Source organism: Chiloscyllium plagiosum, unplaced genomic scaffold (genome assembly GCF_037043375.1).
Source record: "Chiloscyllium plagiosum isolate Xiang-an unplaced genomic scaffold, Cpla_swu_hap1 HiC_scaffold_7, whole genome shotgun sequence".
Classification (NCBI taxonomy): domain Eukaryota; kingdom Metazoa; phylum Chordata; class Chondrichthyes; order Orectolobiformes; family Hemiscylliidae; genus Chiloscyllium; species Chiloscyllium plagiosum.
The window spans coordinates 58,930,682-58,950,139 of record NW_028270145.1 but is presented as its reverse complement, the minus strand read 5'-3'; the positions used below and the strand labels follow the sequence as shown (position 1 = coordinate 58,950,139).

Below are 19,458 nucleotides of genomic sequence, written 5' to 3'. Positions count from 1 at the left end.
ACAGCCCATCTCCTAAAGTATGAAATTACAAAGAAAGTACCCATTGTAAACACCACAGTGATGTGCTATGGTGGTTAAGAAATACATTCCTGATGAAGGGCTTATGCCCGAAACATCGATTCTCCTGCTCCTCGGATGCTGCCTGACCTGCTGTGTTTTTCCAGTGCCATACCTTTTGATTGGATAAGAAACATTCCATGGATAGACTGAAATCAGCCTTTTCATGCACCTCACTAGCTTATGCTTGAGTTGACTGCTAACACTGCATGCTAACATGGATGTTAAAAAATGGAAGTGCTTTGTTCAGCAACAGTAACGTTTCTTGCCATAAAGGTCAATACGTTCTCTGCTTCAAATGTTTGGTTTACAATAGATTTGGCAACAAATGCTGATCCAAAGTAGGGAGGGGGGAAACATACACTCACTTGGGTTTGTTTATCTAGTGAAAATATCAGGTGAGGGTAGTTCTTATGCCAACCCTATTTACAAAAACAGTTCAGGGGCCTCTGTATACTGGTCACAAGAGTGATGGCTGCAATACTCCACTGTATTACTTTGTTTAGACGAATACCTGGAAGCAGCATCTTAAGGAAGGAAGGAGAAAAGAAGGATTCAAATAAAAAGAATAAAAATGCTACTTTACTGAATTTTATTTAATGCCTTGTGAGATATTTCAGATGGGTAGGTATGTCTGAGTGACATTGTAATTACATTTATCTCTGTTTGCGTTTGGTTAATTGTACCTGCCATTTCCTCCTGGCCATGTACTTCTTCATTCTTTCCTTTGAAAGTTTTTTCACTGCCATGTTGTTAACATCTTTTTTCAGCCATTTATGCTCAAGGCACTGATCACAGTTCATACGATGTCTGGTGATGTAGGAACATAATATTAAGACATTGATTACCTTTTGCAATGTGATATTGATATCTCAATTGGCATTTAAACAGCAATGTAGTAACGAAAAGAAAATATTGTAAAATCTTTACTTCATGTCTTTTTTCAGAAGATGATTGATGAAGTCTTTGGCATCATCAGAAATTTCATCAAAAGCATCATCATCGAAGTCCCAGGTAGCAGATGTTACATTGGCAAGAGTTTCATTGTCATTATCACCCATGAATGGAGACAGTCCACTGACCCTAATGTACAAAATGAAAATCAGACTATGTAACATGTTTAAGATAGAAACTTAGCAAGATTAGTCCTTTATAAAGACTTGTTACCTTGCTTGCAGATTTGCAAAACTTCTCGTTATTTCTAGAAAATGACATAATCAAATGAAATTCCAAATGCTGTTCTGAGACGATTAGCACAACATATATACGTTGCAACACAAACTATAGTATTTATGTTCCAATAATTTACATTGTTTCACTTACAAACAGAATCATCATTACAAACATTTTTTAACAAGAAACAAATTGCTGTATGAGAAAATTTGTTGTTGATGATTTTTTTAGGCAAGTCAATATTTTGACCACAGAATTGGAGACTGCACAGCATTAAAATTGATAGACTATCATTATTTTGTTTTACTAACTAAATGATTAATACTTTCTTATTTTGCCACAGGTCTTCCTAAAGCATGTTATTGCAGTGAGAAATGATAATCATGAGCAGACATAGCGGTACTTCTTCATAAGGGTCCTGCCTATTTTTTTTTTACCAAATACAGCATTGGATGTTGACTGATACAAATGTGGCCAAAGCTCAGTTTATTAGTCAGAATTGCCCATCCCATTTTTACCTGGGTAGGTTTCCTTTGTGCATACTGTCAATATCTATCAAATATTGAGGAGGATAAGATTTCAAATTAATGAGGAAACATTAAAATTCTAAATGTGGAATCTATACTTTTCTGCCTATATTTTCTTGTCTTTTTTCCACCACGTTTTGCTTGGGGTCATTGTACATGATGGATCTCCCAGAGAATAGGCAAAGTTTCAAAAGTGATTCAATGATGATAGTGGAGGCAAATAGAATGAGATAGATATTTAAAGATCTTTCTTTTTAACAGCAAACCATAAGAAAATTGAGACTGAGAAACAGTGTAAAACTGTGCATCATTTGCTTCAGATGTCAGCATTGTGTCTTGGAATTTTAGCATGCTTGAAGACACAGTGGCTCAGTGGTTAGCACTACTACCTCACAGCGTCAGGGACCCGTGTACGATTCCAGCCTTGGCTGACTGTCTGTATGGAGTTTGCATGTTTTCCTCCTGCCTGTGTGGATTTTCTCCAAGTGTTCTGCTTTTCTCCCACAGTTCAAAGATTTGCAGATTAGATGGATTGATCATTCTAAATTGTCTGTTGTGTCCAGGGATGTGTAGGCTAGCTGAATTAGCCATGGTAAATGTGAGGTTATAGGATGGATCTGCGTGAGATGCTCTTCAGAGACTCAATGAGCCGAATGGCTTTTTCCAGCACTGTAGGGATTCTCTGACTTCTATAGCAATAATAAAGAAATTGATAATAGTCTTAACGAATACTGCCCTGAGAAAAACCTCTGGTCTAATCCCACTTTTAATAATTCCATAATTTTGTAACTACATTTTTACAGTAGCAAATTTGACGTTCTAACCATACTTTTCATAAAGGTCTTTTTTGTGAACTTCCTGTTAGTTGATATTATGAAATTCTGAAATTTGTTTTAATTTATTTCTGTCTCATTGATCAATGTGAGTCATCTATCACCATTTATCCCATCTCAGATCTTCATTAGCTTGAAAATCTCTGTCATATCAACCCTTAGCCTTTTTGGTTCTGGTGAAAAAGTACCAATTTGAAATTTGGGAGCTCTCTAGCAGACACAATGGCTATCACAATATGTTATGCCACTTCTAAACCTGGGAAGTACATTAAATCTGTGACCATGTCAATCTTTGGTGTTACATTATTTAATCACAACCACCAAGTTATATTTGTGCAACTTAAATCAGGTTCTTTTAAAACAAAACCATCAAACTGGAAGTATAATATGTGTGCATAATCACAGAACATAATTTACAGAATGCTCCTTGCATAACTAATTTATTAGGTGGACTTATTCTGATATAAAAAGTATTATTTTACTTATAAATCATTTAATATGTAGATTTATAACATTAGTAGCATGTACATTTAAAAACAACTTTATTTTTCTTTTTGCAGTCTGAAAAATGACCTAAAATACATTGAGGGAAGATTTGACATTGTTATTTACATGTAAAAGACCACTCTAATGATTACTTGCAGCTTGCTACCTAATCAGATCTCGGAAACCCTTTGTAATTGGAAGTGGTTCAAAAAGGGATAGATTTTAGGAAATAGCTTGATGACAACTCAATTTATTACAATTCAGGATTCTATGCTGTCTTCCTGGATTCAACTTAAAACAAAATTGATAAAATACTTGTGACTGAAAACTTTTCTAACAATGTCACATTGCCTTATCAAGGCTGTGAGTGTCCCTTTACTCCAAAGACTGCAGCAATTCATGAAGGCAGGTCACCACCATCACCCTAACCACAATCTAGGATGGATAGTGAATGTTGGCAGCCCTGTAATCCTGTGATTTAAAAAAGTTGTTATCACAAGCTGGAGAAACAAGTCAAATTAGAATGATTTTATAACTCAAACATCCAGAAAGAGCCCATGGTTCTTTCATCATGGCACTTAATTCCTTGCTGAATGTTTCCATGGATTGGCGTTTTACAGCCCCTGATGATGTGCGCAGTGATGACTCAATTGGGATAACGTGGTGAGATTCAGAAAATGAGATTCTTAATGTCAAGAATTTTTCACACACAAAGTTTGAATGGTAAGATGAGAATCTCACCAGTGAGAGGCCTATTTCCATGCACTAACATCTCATTATTACCTATTCTTACCACATTTATATGTAATTTACTATTCGTCCATGTGGTAGACAGAAATTAGATAGAGACAATTCCCAACATGAAATTATAAGCAGGTATTCGGCAGCTAGAGTATGCCCCCTATTCCTCCAGGCCACCACCTTGGCCAGCAGTGCTGAATATTTCAGGCAGAAGCCACCAGAATCCTTCTTTCACAGAGGTTAGCATCAGCCACTCACTAGCCTCACTACATCAATTATGGCAAAACATCGACTCACTTATACAGTTATCCACTTCAATACTGCACTTTGGAATGTAATGACACCTTATATTGCAATGTTGCTGTCACGCCACTTTGGGTGTAAGGAAAGCACCTATCTCACGTATTGAGGCATTTCAGCTCTCAACTTGCTCTTTTTGTGTTCACTTTCTTTGTGCCTACATGGATGAGCACAGTATCTCTGCCTTGCCTCACCATCGCATTCAGAACGTATAGTCTCACAGTAATTCTGCCTTGCCTGCTAATGCAAACACAACTCCAGGCAGCCTGAGATAGACATTGACGTACAGTATCAAGTTATGTCTATATCACAATTGTCAGCATGCATTAACAGATTATATGGCAAATGTACTATATGTTCTTCAAACAAATAGACATGTCTCAAAGTCAATGGGAAGTAGAACTCAGTCAATTCACGGGGGGGGGGGGGGGGGGGGGGGGGGGAGGTGGTGGTGGTTGTCGTTAGCATAGAGATATCTAGTGCATTATGTCAAGGTTACCACTCAATCTCACTCCAGGGACATGGACACAGTCAATCAGTTTGGGCTCAGAATCAGACAGTCGTATCATTACTGTCCTGGGATTGAGCCATGACCAATCCTGCAGGTGCAGTACAAGCAATCCAGGGATTAGTGCTAAATCAGTTCAGGAGCTGAACAAAGATCAGCCAGGGGTCTGATAACTCATCAATTAGTGTTTTCTTCCAAGTCAATCGGGGAGTGGGCCACGTCAATCCAGGGGCTTGTTTATTGAAAGTCAAGGGGTGTTATCATGGGCCAGTGCAGTGGTGGGGAAACTGGGCAAGTTAGTGCTGGAGAAACTCAGCATGTTAGGCAGCATTTACTGAGCTTCGTATTTCCAGTATCAACAGTATTTTGTTTTTATTACGTTGGCGCCGTGGATTGAAGGCATCGTACTGGAATGCAGAGGGGGACAATAATTGAGAATCGGGCAAGTTCAACATACAAGGCTGTGAGATGAGACAGTACGGAAGGATAAGGGGTACTGTTTGAAGAAGGGGCTTACTGACAATCACCACCATTCCAACTTCAATGAGGGGGTGGAGTCACTGAATAACTATATATAGCCGACAATGCAATATACCTGGGGCTTGGTTGAAGTATGAAGAAGCATCAAACGATTAATGTGGAAGAGAAGAAGTTGTTTGGCCTATCATGCCTCGTGTCAAAGTCCTGCCTTTTCCTCATCTCCCTGCACAACATTTCTATCTAAATAATTATCCAATTCCCTCTTGAATGCCTCTACTGAACCTGCCTCCAACACATTTCCAGGCATTGCATTCCACACCCTAGCTATTTTCTCACATCACCCTTGCTTGGTTTGCATGTCACTTGAAATCCATGCCCTCTCATTGCTTTTTCCTTTTATGAATAGGAACAGTTTCTCCATACCTACGTTATCCAGCTACGCTAATGATTTGAAAATCTTTATCAGATTCCCTCAGCCTTTATACTCTCCAAAGAGAATAGTGTTGACTTCTTCAATCTATTCTTGCAACTGATATTTCTCATCCTGGAACCATTTTATAAATCGCTTCTGCACTCTCGCCAATGCATTCATGAATTTTCTTGAACGTGGCGTCACAGCTGAGTACAACACCCCAGCTAAGGTCTAACAAGTGTTTTATACAATTTCAAAATCACCACCTAGCTCTTGAATTCCGTGCCCTTATTCATAAAGCCAAGGATACTGTCTGCTTTACTTACTGCTCTCTCTGATTCTAGAGTTGAGAGGGTTGGCTTATGAGGAGAGACTGAGTAGACTGGAATTATATTCATTGGAATTTAAAAGAATGAGGGGGGATCTTATGGAAACATATAAAATTATGAAGTGAATAGATAAGATAGAAATACAGAGGATGTTTCCACTGGGAGATTAAACCAGGACAAGAGGGCATAGCCTCAAAATTAGGGGAATCAGATTTAAGACTGATTTGAGAAGGAACTTATCCACCCAGAGGATTGTGAATCTCTGGAATTCCTTGCCCAGTGAAGTAATTGACGCTCCTTCAGTAAATGTTTTTAAAGCTAAGATAGATTGTTTTTGAACAGTAAAGGAAATAAGGGTTACGGTGAGAGGGTGGGTAAGTGGAGCTGAGGCCATGAAAAGATCAGCCATGAAATTATTGAATGGCGGAGCAGGCTCAAAGGGCCAGATGGCCTACTCCTGCTCCTGGTTTTTATGTTCTTATGTACTTGTCCTGCCACTTTCAATGATCTGTGTACATATACTCTGCTCTCTGCTCCTGCACATCCTACTTTTAATTGTCTTTCAATGTTCTTTTGATAAAAATGCTCTCCCTCACACTTCACTGCATTGAACCTCATCTGCTAACTATCCATCTGCTCCACCGACTTGTCCGTGTCCTTTTGGAGTTGCGCACAATTCGCCTCACAGGTCACAATTTTTCCAAGTTTTGTGTCATATCTCCTGCACATGAAAGCTGGATCATTAACGTAGATCAGGAAAAGTAAGGGTTCAACACCGATCCCTGGAAAACTCCAATATAATGCTTTCTCTAGTGAGAAGAGTATCAATTGAACATTGCTCCATTTCCTATCACTCAACCAATTTTGTATTCTTGCTGCTATGGTCTCTTTGAAATCATGACCAACAACTTACTTCACAGGTCTGCTGTGTGCCACTGTATCAAACCCCTTCTGGAAATCCCTGTACGCCACAGCAATAGTGTTCCCCTGTTGTTTGATTAGTGGTCCCTGCTGGCCTTGGGGTTTTGGGGCAGGCATCACTGGGGGGATGGGGCTGAGAAGGAGGGGTAAAGTCCCCAGACATGCTGTGTGTGTCCTGGCCAGATGAATTTTCACCTAGGCTTGAACTTGAACTTTGGTTTGCAGGTGGGGTGGAGGGGTGTCCTGAGAGGAGACTCTGGGAGAAGGGGGAGAGGATGCGGGAGGGGTTTTCTCTTCTGGCTGGCTGTCTAGTGGTACCACCCTGTCTCCATGCTAGAAAGAGGCAGCTGGAGTATGAACATGCCTGGAAAAAAGTGCATGCCACCATCAGGACCTTCAGGGAATCATGCTGCTGATGTCATGTTAAAATCCAAGCAGTGCATCAGGTCAAACACTGCCAGCCAGGAACTGCTGCTGTCCACACCATGTTCTAAAGAGCACGTCTGCCCAAAGGGAAATTGGTACCCGCTTTGACAACAAGGACCTGGAAATCAGGGTGGTGGAGACTGGGGCCATCCTTTCATCTTAGGACTGCCAGACGAGAGATCAGCAGCTGCCTGGTCCATAGCTGTCATGAGTCAGTGCAGTGTCCATGGTCTGGAGGAACACCCAACATAAAGGAGGTTAATGACTCTCTGTGCTCCACAAGTGTAAGTGTGACCCTCCTCTTTCTGTTACTTCATAATCATTCTAACTCTGCCATTGCACCCCCCCTCCAATCAAAGCTCATGGTCTGCCATTGTTATAATTTCAAACAACAGCTACCTTCAGTCACTCTCACCCCTAACCCAATCCTCTTGACTATTAATGCTGCATGCCTTCTGCAGTGCTTCGTTACTTAGTGGAGACACTTCACTACCTTTCAACTCTTGCACCAACATTAACAGCTGTGCAGTGCACAAAGAATGTTTTTCCGTGTCTCATTCCAGCAGAAAATAGCCTGACAACAGGACACAGACAGACAACACAGGTGTCCACCATCCAGCTCCAAACCCGCACAAAAAAAAGAGATCCTTACTCTAGCAGGAGAGGACCAAGGCCATTCAATGTGGTGACATCGAGACCTCCAAGACAGAGTTATTATCATGTGCGATACAGTTTTCCGATCACTGCCACCGTGAACATGTATGTGACATTCTCAAATGTCTACCCCTAATTTACAACTCATTCCTGCTCTTGTCTCCTGCAATCTCCAGCAGAATCCACACAGTCTCAGTCCTGTAGAGAGCAGTCCCTCAGGACACCATCTCCACCTCCACCTCTGAGCAAGGAGTCACAAGTCTCAGGGAAAGCACCCTCCTGTCTCCAGCACCCTCCAACAGCCCAGATCCTGCCACATCAATAGTTACATTAACTAGATTAGAGGTGAGAACATGTTCTGGTGAGCACAGTACTGCCATGTCTCTACAGCTGCCAAGGGAGAAACATCTCAGGTCATTGGCATTCAGATCAGGCAACTGATTAGCTCCAGACAGTGGGAACTCCCATGGTTTTGACCATTAATAACTTTATTCAAATTCACAACCAATACAGATGCAGCATGCAGGATTATCAGAGGTACTGTACTCGATAAACTGATTCAGGTCAGAGGAGTCTACCAACACAACTGTACTGTGCTGTCTCCCACATATGTACACTTGGCTGCCTCCATTGGCAGGTTGGCAGTTGCCATGCAGACCCAGGTCCAGCACACTCAATACTTACCGGATATGTGTACAGACCTGCAGACAGCTGCATTAGCCATTGGTACTCAGCACGAACAGGTGACAGAGGGACTAGGCATCTTGGCATCATTCTGAGTGCCCCCTCCTCACAGGCAGACAGGATGGTGCCAGTAGACTTCCAGCTGGGACCTGTTCCAGAGGTACCAGGTCCTCCAGCTCTACACTGACTGTGACCCTCAATCCTCTGGAAGGGTGAATCTGGCCAGCACACTCAGCATGTCTGAGTCCTCTAGTTACGAACACTCAGGGATTGCTCACCCAAAAACCCAAGGCCAACAGTTTAGGGCAAGTTGTGGACCCCAGGACTGAACCTAAAGCTTGTGGGAGGGAAAGGAAAAAGAAAACAGTATGATGGCACATAGATTGTATGAGTTAAACCTGATTGTTAATACATTGTCACATTTGTAAATTTATGTTCACTTTTTATCATCAGCTGTGAGTGAACGCCATTTTAGGTGCAGCTACAAGAGTAGAGAGTAGAGAGGCAGTCATTCTTTGTGTAAAATTCATACTTTCACTTGGTAGTGTGTCCTCCAGTTGTCAGGAGATGACAATCCAAGGATTAAGCAGTATCCTCTATCTGTACCGTATTACAACAAAATCCTAGAAATGGAATCTGATGTGGAGGAGAGATCTTATGGCCCTTGTTGACTTCACACTGGGCACGTCTAATAATGAATAGACACCATTTCCAGGCAGTGTAGTGTTGCGGACCTTCTCTCAATCCTTCAAAAATGAGTGATTGTAAATCTCCTGCATCTTAGTTGCATCACGAGGCCAGCTTTGGCAGGAACCTCTGCAATAGGAGGCTGCTCCTCATCCACTGGGGGTCGATGCCGATCTTGGGCTTCCATATGCATCTGCTTCTCATTTATACTTGAGGACACTCCTACAGCAGCGGCTACAACTGCTTCTGTATTTGGATCCACTAGGGATGGTTCCAAAGAGCCTACGTGGGCATTATCAGAAACAGAGAGCAGCTCCTTGGCAATGGGATTATTTAGCAGTTGCAGCACACATAAGTAACTTGTGTCCTCAAAACATTGTGATATAGAGTTCTTCAACAAGGAAGGTTAATGGGTTCCCCTACAAGGACCTTGCGCACTGATGATCTGACTCAGACCTAAGTTTCTTTAAACGATTTGGCACAGATACATTGTACATGCAGAAATTTTAGGAACTTTTCCCTTCACTCCAACTCCTACATTACCCAAAGGCAGAATTGCATATCGAATAATGATACTTAGGGAAGGAAATCTGTCATCCTTACCTGGTCTGATCTACACGAGACTCCAAACTCACAGCAATGTGGATGACTGTTAACTGCCCTCTGGACAATAAACGCTGGCCTAACCAACGACACCACATCTCAAGATGATACATTTTTTAAAAAGTTGGATTTTTGTACGCCTAGGTATGAAGTGGACAGTACTTGTATCTGGTACAAGCTAGGAAGGTTTGGAAGGTAATTGCAAATAAGATAAATCTTTACAACTTGCCTGACATTACTCGTGTTTTAGGGACATTACTAGGATCAATTTGCAGTGTTAAATAATACGAACAAGATTACTTGTGGCCAGGTGTTTCAGTTGACAAAGTTGGTCGATGCATGAAGTCCACATATAGGATTATGTGATACACAGTACAGGTTATGGATACGTGTTAAGTGCCAGTAAGTGTTAATGTCATTCCCCTTGAAAGGTCTCACTTTACTCACATTTAGAGCCTGTGCTCTCAAAGGGAAGCAGAACTAAACACTTTCTGTATTTCTTATCCTGACTGCACATTTATGCTTTGGATGAGGCTGGAGGGCAACACAGATACATGCTTCGTGGAGTGTTTCTCAGGTTCATTCTACCTAGGTAACCCTCTCCACCCTAGAAAAATGTTCCTTTCTGCCTTACTCTTCCATTGGATTGGTCTTATCCATGTTCCTACCCAACTACTTTATTTAATTGCTCATCACTCCACTTTACTCCTTGAGCCCCAGACAAACAGCTTAGTCATTCAAACATGGTTATCAGCTGACCCCCATTGGTGTCAGAGTAGTGATGATTGTTGATGATCCCGTCTTTTCTACAGTACCATTATCCTCCCATGCTCTACCAACTCCCAGGTAAAAACAATGACTGCAGATGCTGGAAACCAGATTCTAGATTAGAGGGATGCTGGAAAAGCACAGTAGTTCAGGCAGCATCTGAGGAGCAGGAAAATCGACGTTTTAGACAAAAGTCCTTCATCAGGAATAGAGAAATATTCCTGATGAAGGGCTCTTGCCTGAAACGTCGATTTTCCTGCTCCTCGGATGCTGCCTGAACTGCTGTGCTTTTCCAGCAACACTCTAATCTAGAATCTACCATCTCCCACCCTTATATGCTGAGCTTCCCCGATTCACGACCTGTGTATTCCACTGTACAGCCTTTGATCTCCACACTCCACAACTGACTTCCCCAGAGTCCCCATCATAACACAAGATCCTAAACATTCACCTTGACTTGCAGTAATCTAAAACCCTGGAATGACCATGGCTGTACTCCCTTGACTGACTTGCAAAGACAACCCTGACTAATGTGTGACCAGACCCTTGGTTGACTTCTGTGCACCAGTCAGACTCATGTCTTCTGAATCCCCACATTGACTGCATTGGCTCTGCAGCACTAGCTGTTGCCCACTGTCCGGATTGTACAGGCATGGACCCCCTTAGCTGTTTGGTCCAAATGATCAACTTACTGCAGCAAATTCCTGGACTGAGATTGGATGATGACCTTGACTTACTGTGATGGTAGCCCCTGACTGATGACTGTGACCCTGGAGTTGACAAATGACTACTGTCCTTAGATTTTGAGATATCATCCACTCCTCAACAGCTCTCATGGAAGAATGATCTGCATTTTATGTACACGTAACTTGAGTCAAGAGCTTCTACAATGGAGTTACCAACCATGATTGAAAGGTAGTCCCATGTCATCTAGTAACCACCCTTGGAAGGTAGCCGGCTCTTGAAAAGAAGGAACATGGGAGTTCTCAAGGATATAGGCATCAGGAAAGCTCCCACGTTACTTGGCATAGACTCCTAAAACTGATGATTACAGATGATTTGTACTTGCACACTGATGCAATAGAACTTTTCTCTATTAAAGACATCTGCTGCAATTATAATATGGCTCACTCAAGGTGTGTGCGTGTGCATGTGTGTGCGCGTGTGCATGTGTGTACTATACAGTGTCCTGCACATGGTGGAAGCTGGCTACATTGATAAATCCGACAAGTCAGTGCTGCAGCACTGACCTCACCATAGGGAAAAAAGATGAAGCACAGCTATGACTGGCACAAACTGCATCAGTAACTTCCTTGGTACACTTGTGGGTTATGCGATTGCATACAGGTCTACACTGGGTCCTTGGAAGCAATCCCCAGTGGATTCATGGAAGCAGCCCTTTGCATATAAATTTAAATGTCTTGTTAAATGGGACAGGTTGCAGGTCCCAGTCCAGCAAGTGGTACAGTTCTGTGATGGCATCCTGGGACATCTGCAGTCTGTGGTATCAATGCACCTTACCCATCTGGAGGAAATGGCATCAAAATAGTAGACTCTGGGTCTCCAGTAGGTCCTCCTCCTCACTGTCCTTCATCGGTGACTTCTTTATGCAAAGGCTGTTTAGCAGCTGCTGGAGGTTGCTGAGGGTCATTTGTTCCTCCTCAATATTTCAGCATCTTTGTTACACTGCACCCAAACTGACAACAACTTCTGCTGTCACTGTATCTATTAGTTATGCTTCCAATGAACCTGTGTGGGGAGTTATCAGAAATAGGATGCATTCTTCGTAATTTGAGCAGTCAGTATTCACATCACTGACAAATGATGGTTTATCAATGTTGTCCATAATACAGTGGGACATGGAATACCCTGACAAGGACAGCCAAGGAATTATGCAACATGAATCTTTGACATAGTGCAACTTATTCTGATGTATAAAGCAAAAACGATGTCACGCAAATATAGGAGAAGAGTGTAAGTGTGATAGGTTTATTGAAACCTTGCCTCTCATTTTCACCCACCCAAGGAAGGCAGCACTGCATCTCAGTACATATTGATGAGTTCAAGGTGAGAGGAAATCAGCTCCGTGCCCTTTTGCAGCCTATAAGATCTTGGATTATCTTTGCACATTATGGACTGCAGAAGACACTTTTAAGGGTATCCATGATTTCTTCTGGTTAACAGCTATGATAAGATCCATTTATTATGACCAATAACATGGTAAAGATTGTTTGTGCCCAGGATTTGTATTCCACACAGTATTTCATGCACTCCATTTGCAAGTTGCTTTGATCACAGATATCTTCAACCTGTACTGTGAAAGTGCCTGATTAACACAGTTGCCCCTTGAGGGTTCCCACATCACTCATAAGCAGAATGCTCAGGCAAAATAAAACACTGGCTCTTCTCATTCTGATTTGGAGGAGCCGATGCTGAACTGGGGTGGACAAAGTTAAAAATCAAACAACACCAGGTTATACTCTAACAGGTTTATTTGGAAGCACTAGCTTTCGAAACGCTGGTTCTTTATCAGATGGTGAAGGCCCACCTGACGAAGAGGCAGTGCCTCAAAAGCTAGTGCTTCCAAATAAACCTGTTGAACTATATCCTGGTGTGTGTGATTTTTAACTCTGCTCACTCTGGATGTAGTTGCAATGATTTTTGATTTGTAGTGTACTTACTTATACACAAGTATGGAAAGCAACGCAGGTCGTAATTGCCTCGTTTCTGTCTGGCACATAGGAGGTTAGGAAAGCGCATGTTAATGAGGTGTAATTAGGCAGTAATGAAATGCAAATGCATGCAATAAACCTCTCGCTGCTCTCTAGCAAGATTAACATCTTACTGTTCAAAACATAGTTACAAAATTGGACTTCTTTCTTCTTTGGCATCTGATTTTTCAAGCACGCTATATGCTCCCAATTGACACACCATTGCTCATAATGTTCAAAGTTGGGAAAATGTATCCACTAATTTTACTTTTGCTTCACAGTAGTCATTTTGTGCTGCATTGTTGCAGAGTTGCCTTGCATATATATATATTGTAGGAGAAAGTGAGGTCTGCAGATGCTGGAGATCAAAGTTGAAACTTTATTGCTGGAACAGCACAGCAGGTCAGGCAGCATCCAGGGAACAGGAGATTCGACGTTTCGGGCACAGGCCTTGTAAACTTGCTCCGAAAATGATTGCAATAGTTTGTTTTCAGTTACATACTATGTACACATGAAAATTTAATATAATTCTTTCTCAAATTTATAAGGGTGGATCCAAATTTAGATTCCACAGGAAGTCTCTCTCGAGGGGATGTTCATGTGTACAACCACTGAATGAAAAGGCTACCATGCAACAGACTTTCCCATCTAATTCAATAATTCAGTTGACTCAAAAACACTTGAAATATAGTGTTTTAAAAATGAGAAACCAATGTAGCCTAGTATTAAAACAGGAGAAAAGCTGCAAAATATTTATGGCATTAAAATTGATTTTCCATATAACAAGTAGAGTTAACCTTCATTTACTTTATCAGGTTCGTTAAATCTGCTTCAGCATGGAGTGTATAAATTTGGAATGGGTACTATGCTCCTTTTTATATCCTTTTAAAGTTAATAACTGGTAAGAGTGGATCTACTTACTATGGAAACAATTTTCCATCCGGAATGCAAAAATAAACTGATTTATCTTCAGACAGTCAAAGGAGCAGATGGCACTGGGTGCAAGCCAATGGCTCCTTACTAAAACACTCTGAATTCTTTATGGTTCCAGCTTGTTTTAGAATAATCTTAAGTTTATTATCATCTTTAGTTGTATTTACATGATTTCCCTTTATCTGAGCTCTTACACCCACTTAATTAAGTTTGGCTCTTTTTCAGACACAAAATCATAAACACTGTTTTTTTGGGGATTAAAAATATATCAGATGCATTCATAAACATCATTTCCTTTTGGTTAAAGTGTGCCAAGATTTTTAAACTCATCTGTCAAAGCCAAAAAAAATGTTTTATATGTAAACTACTTTTTGCTTAATATTTGAGGCACACAGTATAACATTCATTTCCCATATTTTAACATGCTTTATCTTGCACTAACATTAATTTTATTATATCATCAATATCCAATCATTTTCATATCATTCATATTATTACATAATAATATTCATATTCATATACCTGATGATAAATAAAAGGCTGGTTTTCTTCTACCTGATTCTTCCAAAAATAATATTGGACACAATGTTCAATTTATGACTGAAATAGTTTAACAAAATCATTGATATTTCAAATCTAATTGCTGTCAAATAGTGGCTTCTACTGAGCTATTATGAGCCCAACTGATGCTATTACTGGATAAGTCAGATTTCAGATTTTAACAAGGTGGTCTCTTACTGAAACAAAAGCATGCAATGTTGGAGATTTGCTTTAAACAACAAAATATAAGCTTATTGTGCATAAGAAAAATATGAGAAAATAGCATGAATCAAACAACTTGCACATAAAACACAAACATTGCAACAAACATAATCACACCAATCTTAATAGCATCCCATTACAGTACTCAAACAGTAGATAGAAATCCCTCGTTTATCTTACATAAGTTTTGACTTAGCTGTGGCTTCAATTATTGGTCATGAGAAACTGATAGTCTCTTCCTTGATTTGTCAGAAATGGAATTAAAATTTTCTTAGCTTTAAATATCTCCTTCATGTTTTAAACCAAACACTTTTGGTCTGGAACTTCAACTTACATGAAGGTAATCTATTCTTAACAATTCTAAACTATCTTTTCTCTTTCTCGGCGATACTGTTTACACATTTGGTTCCAGCCATGACTTCTGTAGAACAGAAGTTAACTGAAACCAAAAAAAACTTCTTATTCTAAGCTATGGGTATTTTCCTAAGCCCTGCAAAAAGTCTCAATTCTTGAAAATTTAAAGCTCTACCCTGTTTGTTCACGCAAATTCTCCTAAAGGAAATCAATTCTCATTCACCTTTAAAACTACTTTTCTCAAACCTTTTTTGGAAGAAAAGCATAATGGTATAAAAATGCTTACAAGTTAATCATTAAACCCCTTCAGGGATACAGAAAACACAAATGTTGTGAGTTCAAATTTAAAAAGCCAAACACAAAAATAAACAAAATGAAAATATTAAGAAATCTCACACCTTACTTTTATTTACTTTTCCACACAATATGCTTCGTGGCATGAATAAAGTTAATAACATCTAGTTGTATGAACTAACTGCTTCTTACTAAATTATTTTGCTCAATATAAATGGAGTAAGAATTTATTCTCTTTTCAGTTCAACAAACAGATCAAAGGTGGATGGATAATCAATTCAAAAGCTGTGAAGGTATTGCATTCAATTGAGCCAGCTGGGTTTGAGCTTTCCTAATTGAAAATCACTGCCTGCCTCCGTTCCTTTAACAAAAAAGTAAGATACACCAGAAATGAGGGGTGACAGGGATCCTTCTGGATCCAATGTTCTGATGCCACTATGGATAAGCTGTAGGGTCTTTACATAGAGTCATAGAGATGCGCAGCATGGAACAAACCCTTGAGTCCAACTCATTCATGCTGATCTAATATTCTAAGTTGATCTAGTCCCATTTGCCAGCATTTAGCCATTATGCATCTAAACCCTTCCTGTTCATATACCCATTCGGATGCCTTTTAAATGTTATAGTTGTACCATCCTCCACCATTTCCTCTAGCAGCTCATTTCACACATGCACCATCCTCTGTGTTAAAAAGTTGTCCCTTAGGTTCCTCTTATTTCTTTCCCCTCTCACCCTCAACCTTTGCCCTCTAGTTTTGGACTCCCCCAACTATGGGGAAAAGATCTTAACTAATCATCCTATCCATGCCCTCCATAAGGTCACCCTTCAGCCTCCGATGGTCGAGGGAAATAGCCCCAGCCTATTCAGCCTCTATAACTCAAAACCTCCAGTCGCAGCAACATCCTTGTAAAATCTTTTTTGAACCCTTTCATGTTTCACAACATCTTTCCTATAGTGAGGAGACCAGAATTGAACTCAGTATTCCAAAAGTGGTTTAACCAATGTCCTATGCAGCTGCATCATAACCTCCTACCCCTGTATTTAAAGCACTGACCAATAAAGGCAAGTGCACCAAATACATTCTTTACTATCATGTCTAACTGTGACTGCAAAAATCTAGGTCATTGTCACTCAACTCAGATACTCCACTGCATGTAAATCAGAGGGTGATAACTCGGAGACATGAATTGCTGAGAGACTAGGCACCAGAGGGGTGAAAGAATAATTTAGGTGTCAGCTTCCTGGATAGTGAAGTCAAACACAAATCCTGGTGCAAAAGACTCATATGAGCACTTTGATGAGCAGTCTTCAGAGGAAAATTAATGCGCATATACACCAGAAAATGAATGCAATGAAATTGGGAGCTGGCATTTGAAGTAAGGCAGCTTCAGCTCTGGACATTGAAGCTTGAGCGGTAACTAGAGTAACTGAGGAGCATCTGTAATGCTGAGACCTTAGCAGTTGGGAACAAAAGTCACTATCTAAGGCCTTTTAGCCTAACACACTCAGGGGCTGAAACTGTAGAACCCCTCAGGAAGTGTACCTTTCAAAGAATGTACATGGGAAATTATAAGTATTAAAAATGCATGAAGGCACCTCAGGCACGTTATGCAATTTCCAACTTGAAATGTTTTGCTAATCAGCTGTATACCTGACATTAAAAGTATTTTGAAAATATTAAGACTATCACAATCACATTGCAAAGGACATGGTGTGTGGAGACAGGTTAAAATTTATTGCAATTTCTGTAATATTCAACTTGAAATGTTTTCTGATTTTTAAAAAAATTGTGAACAAAGTATACTTTTAGTAAAAAAAATTAGTATTTTTCTGAATGTGGTTACCCTGCAAATTAAGACTGTTGTTTCCTGAACAAGTACGAGGCTATCAAAAAGAGTGGGATTTACAAATCTAGCAACTACCCAACAACTCCTAGCACTCTGAGATGTAACATACCATATAAAGTAAGGCAAAAAAAAAAGCTCATGTGAGATGCCTAGAATTCAAAATTGCAGGAAGATTAGAGTAGTATAGAAGTTGCAGGATGAAATTAATAAGGAAATTAGTAAAACAAAGAGGCCATGAAAAGATACTGGGAAGCAATTCAGTAAAGGCTTAAAATATAAAGATCGATAAGAAAGGGTTGGGACAATAAGAATCCAAAGGTATTGTGTGATTCTTGATGAATACTATCCATCCATTTTCATTAAAAAAGAGGATGAAGCTATCTTTGCAGTTAAGGAGTGAACCATTGGTTGGGATATTAATAGTGAAAGCAAAATATTAAGATGTCTAGCATCATTAAAATGAATAAATAATCAGGTCTGGATGAAATGTATCCTGGGTTGCTAAGGGAAAGAAGAGGAGAAATAATGAAGGCTTAGATTATTGTTTTCCAATTCTCTCTGTCTATGGATTTGGAGTGGGAAGACCACAACAGTCATACTGTTGTGTAAAAACAGAAGATGGCATAGACTTAGTAATTTCAGACCACTCAATATAACCTCAATGGTTGCCAAATTTATGAAAGTATTCTGAGGCACAATATAATTTAGAAAGGAATAGAAGGCAAAGTTCTATCTGACGAACCTGAAATAATTTTTTTGACAAAGTATAGAGGAGAGTCAATGAGCATAGAAACTTGTACATACTTTATGGGAATTTTAACAAAAGTCCTGACAAGGTTTTGTATGGCAAATTTATGGTAAACTAAATGCCCATGGGATCCAAGGGAAGTTGGCAAGTTGGAGACAAAATGTCAGGAAGTAAAGGGTCATGACTGACAAGCTAGAAGGCATTCAGTGTGGTTTCACAGAACTCAATTCGATTCATCTTGTGTGATATCAAAAAACAGCTGAAGGCACAGGATACTGAAAAGACCATGGGATCTGATAACATTCTGCTCGAGGTCTTGGGATCCAGAACTCGCTGTAGTCCTAGCCAATCTGCTCCAATACAGCTACAACATGGCAGCTACCTGACAATATAAAAATTACACAGGTATGGCCTGGACATAAGCAAACAAACTCAACCAAGTCAATTACTGTCCCATCAGTTTACTCTCATCAAAGTGATGGAAGGGGTCATCAATAGTGCTATGGCAGAGGCTGCAAAGAAATAAACTGCTCAGTGATCCCGAGGTTGCAGCTATGTCTGCAAGAGGTGCCATCTTTTAATGAAAAGCAGAGCAGTTACTCATTGTTTCTTCGTGAGTTTCAGGTAGGAAATTTTCTCCTTGGAAACTGTGCACAGAAATTACTTTCTCCTGAAAACCCATTTCTACCACTTCATCCTCCCTTGTCAATCAACTTGCTCATTCTCCAAGTTTTGACATATCAGTAAGGAATACCTCTTTCAATTCATGGCACAGAATTCCGTGTAGATTTTTACACCTTTAAACTAGTACAGAAAGCACCAAGCACTTCAGATTTATACCATCAACTAAGAGAATCAACTAGTAACTAATGTGAAAGTAGATGTCAAGTTCTTTAAATATTGCTGATGTGGATCTTTAGGTTGCTGAGCAATGCTCAGTTGTGTGAGGCTAAGAGTAAGGATCTAGCTTCAGGGTTGAGCTTCATATGACACTGCTGATCTCAAATCAGCATTGCATACTAATCAATGTCATAATCTGCTTGCTGTGTGTAACTATAGAAGTTGTACAATGTGCATGCATTAATGCCCTGACCGATATGGCATCTCACGCAGTTTGTCCCAAAATGTGTGTGCACATTGAGAACACTGTTTTGGAGGACTAAAGGACCATAAATTAACAAATGCAAAAAATTCCAATTTCTTGTCCCATAATTTCTAAA

The 19,458-nt window shown here is 40.1% G+C and overlaps 1 protein-coding gene across 3 annotated transcripts in view; it reads right to left on the bottom strand.

The window, feature by feature from the left end:
- LOC122551600 (myosin light chain kinase, smooth muscle-like) overlaps nt 1–19,458 on the bottom strand; it is a 424,085-nt gene that overhangs the window by 19,059 nt on the left and 385,568 nt on the right. For all 3 annotated transcript variants that reach the window (XM_087989064.1, XM_043693744.2, XM_043693743.2), the window contains exons 29-30: nt 988–1,140; nt 744–867 (exon numbers count right to left, since the gene is read on the bottom strand). In XM_087989064.1, the coding sequence (XP_087845190.1) occupies nt 744–867; nt 988–1,140 (277 nt within the window). The remainder of the gene's footprint in view (nt 1–743; nt 868–987; nt 1,141–19,458) is intronic.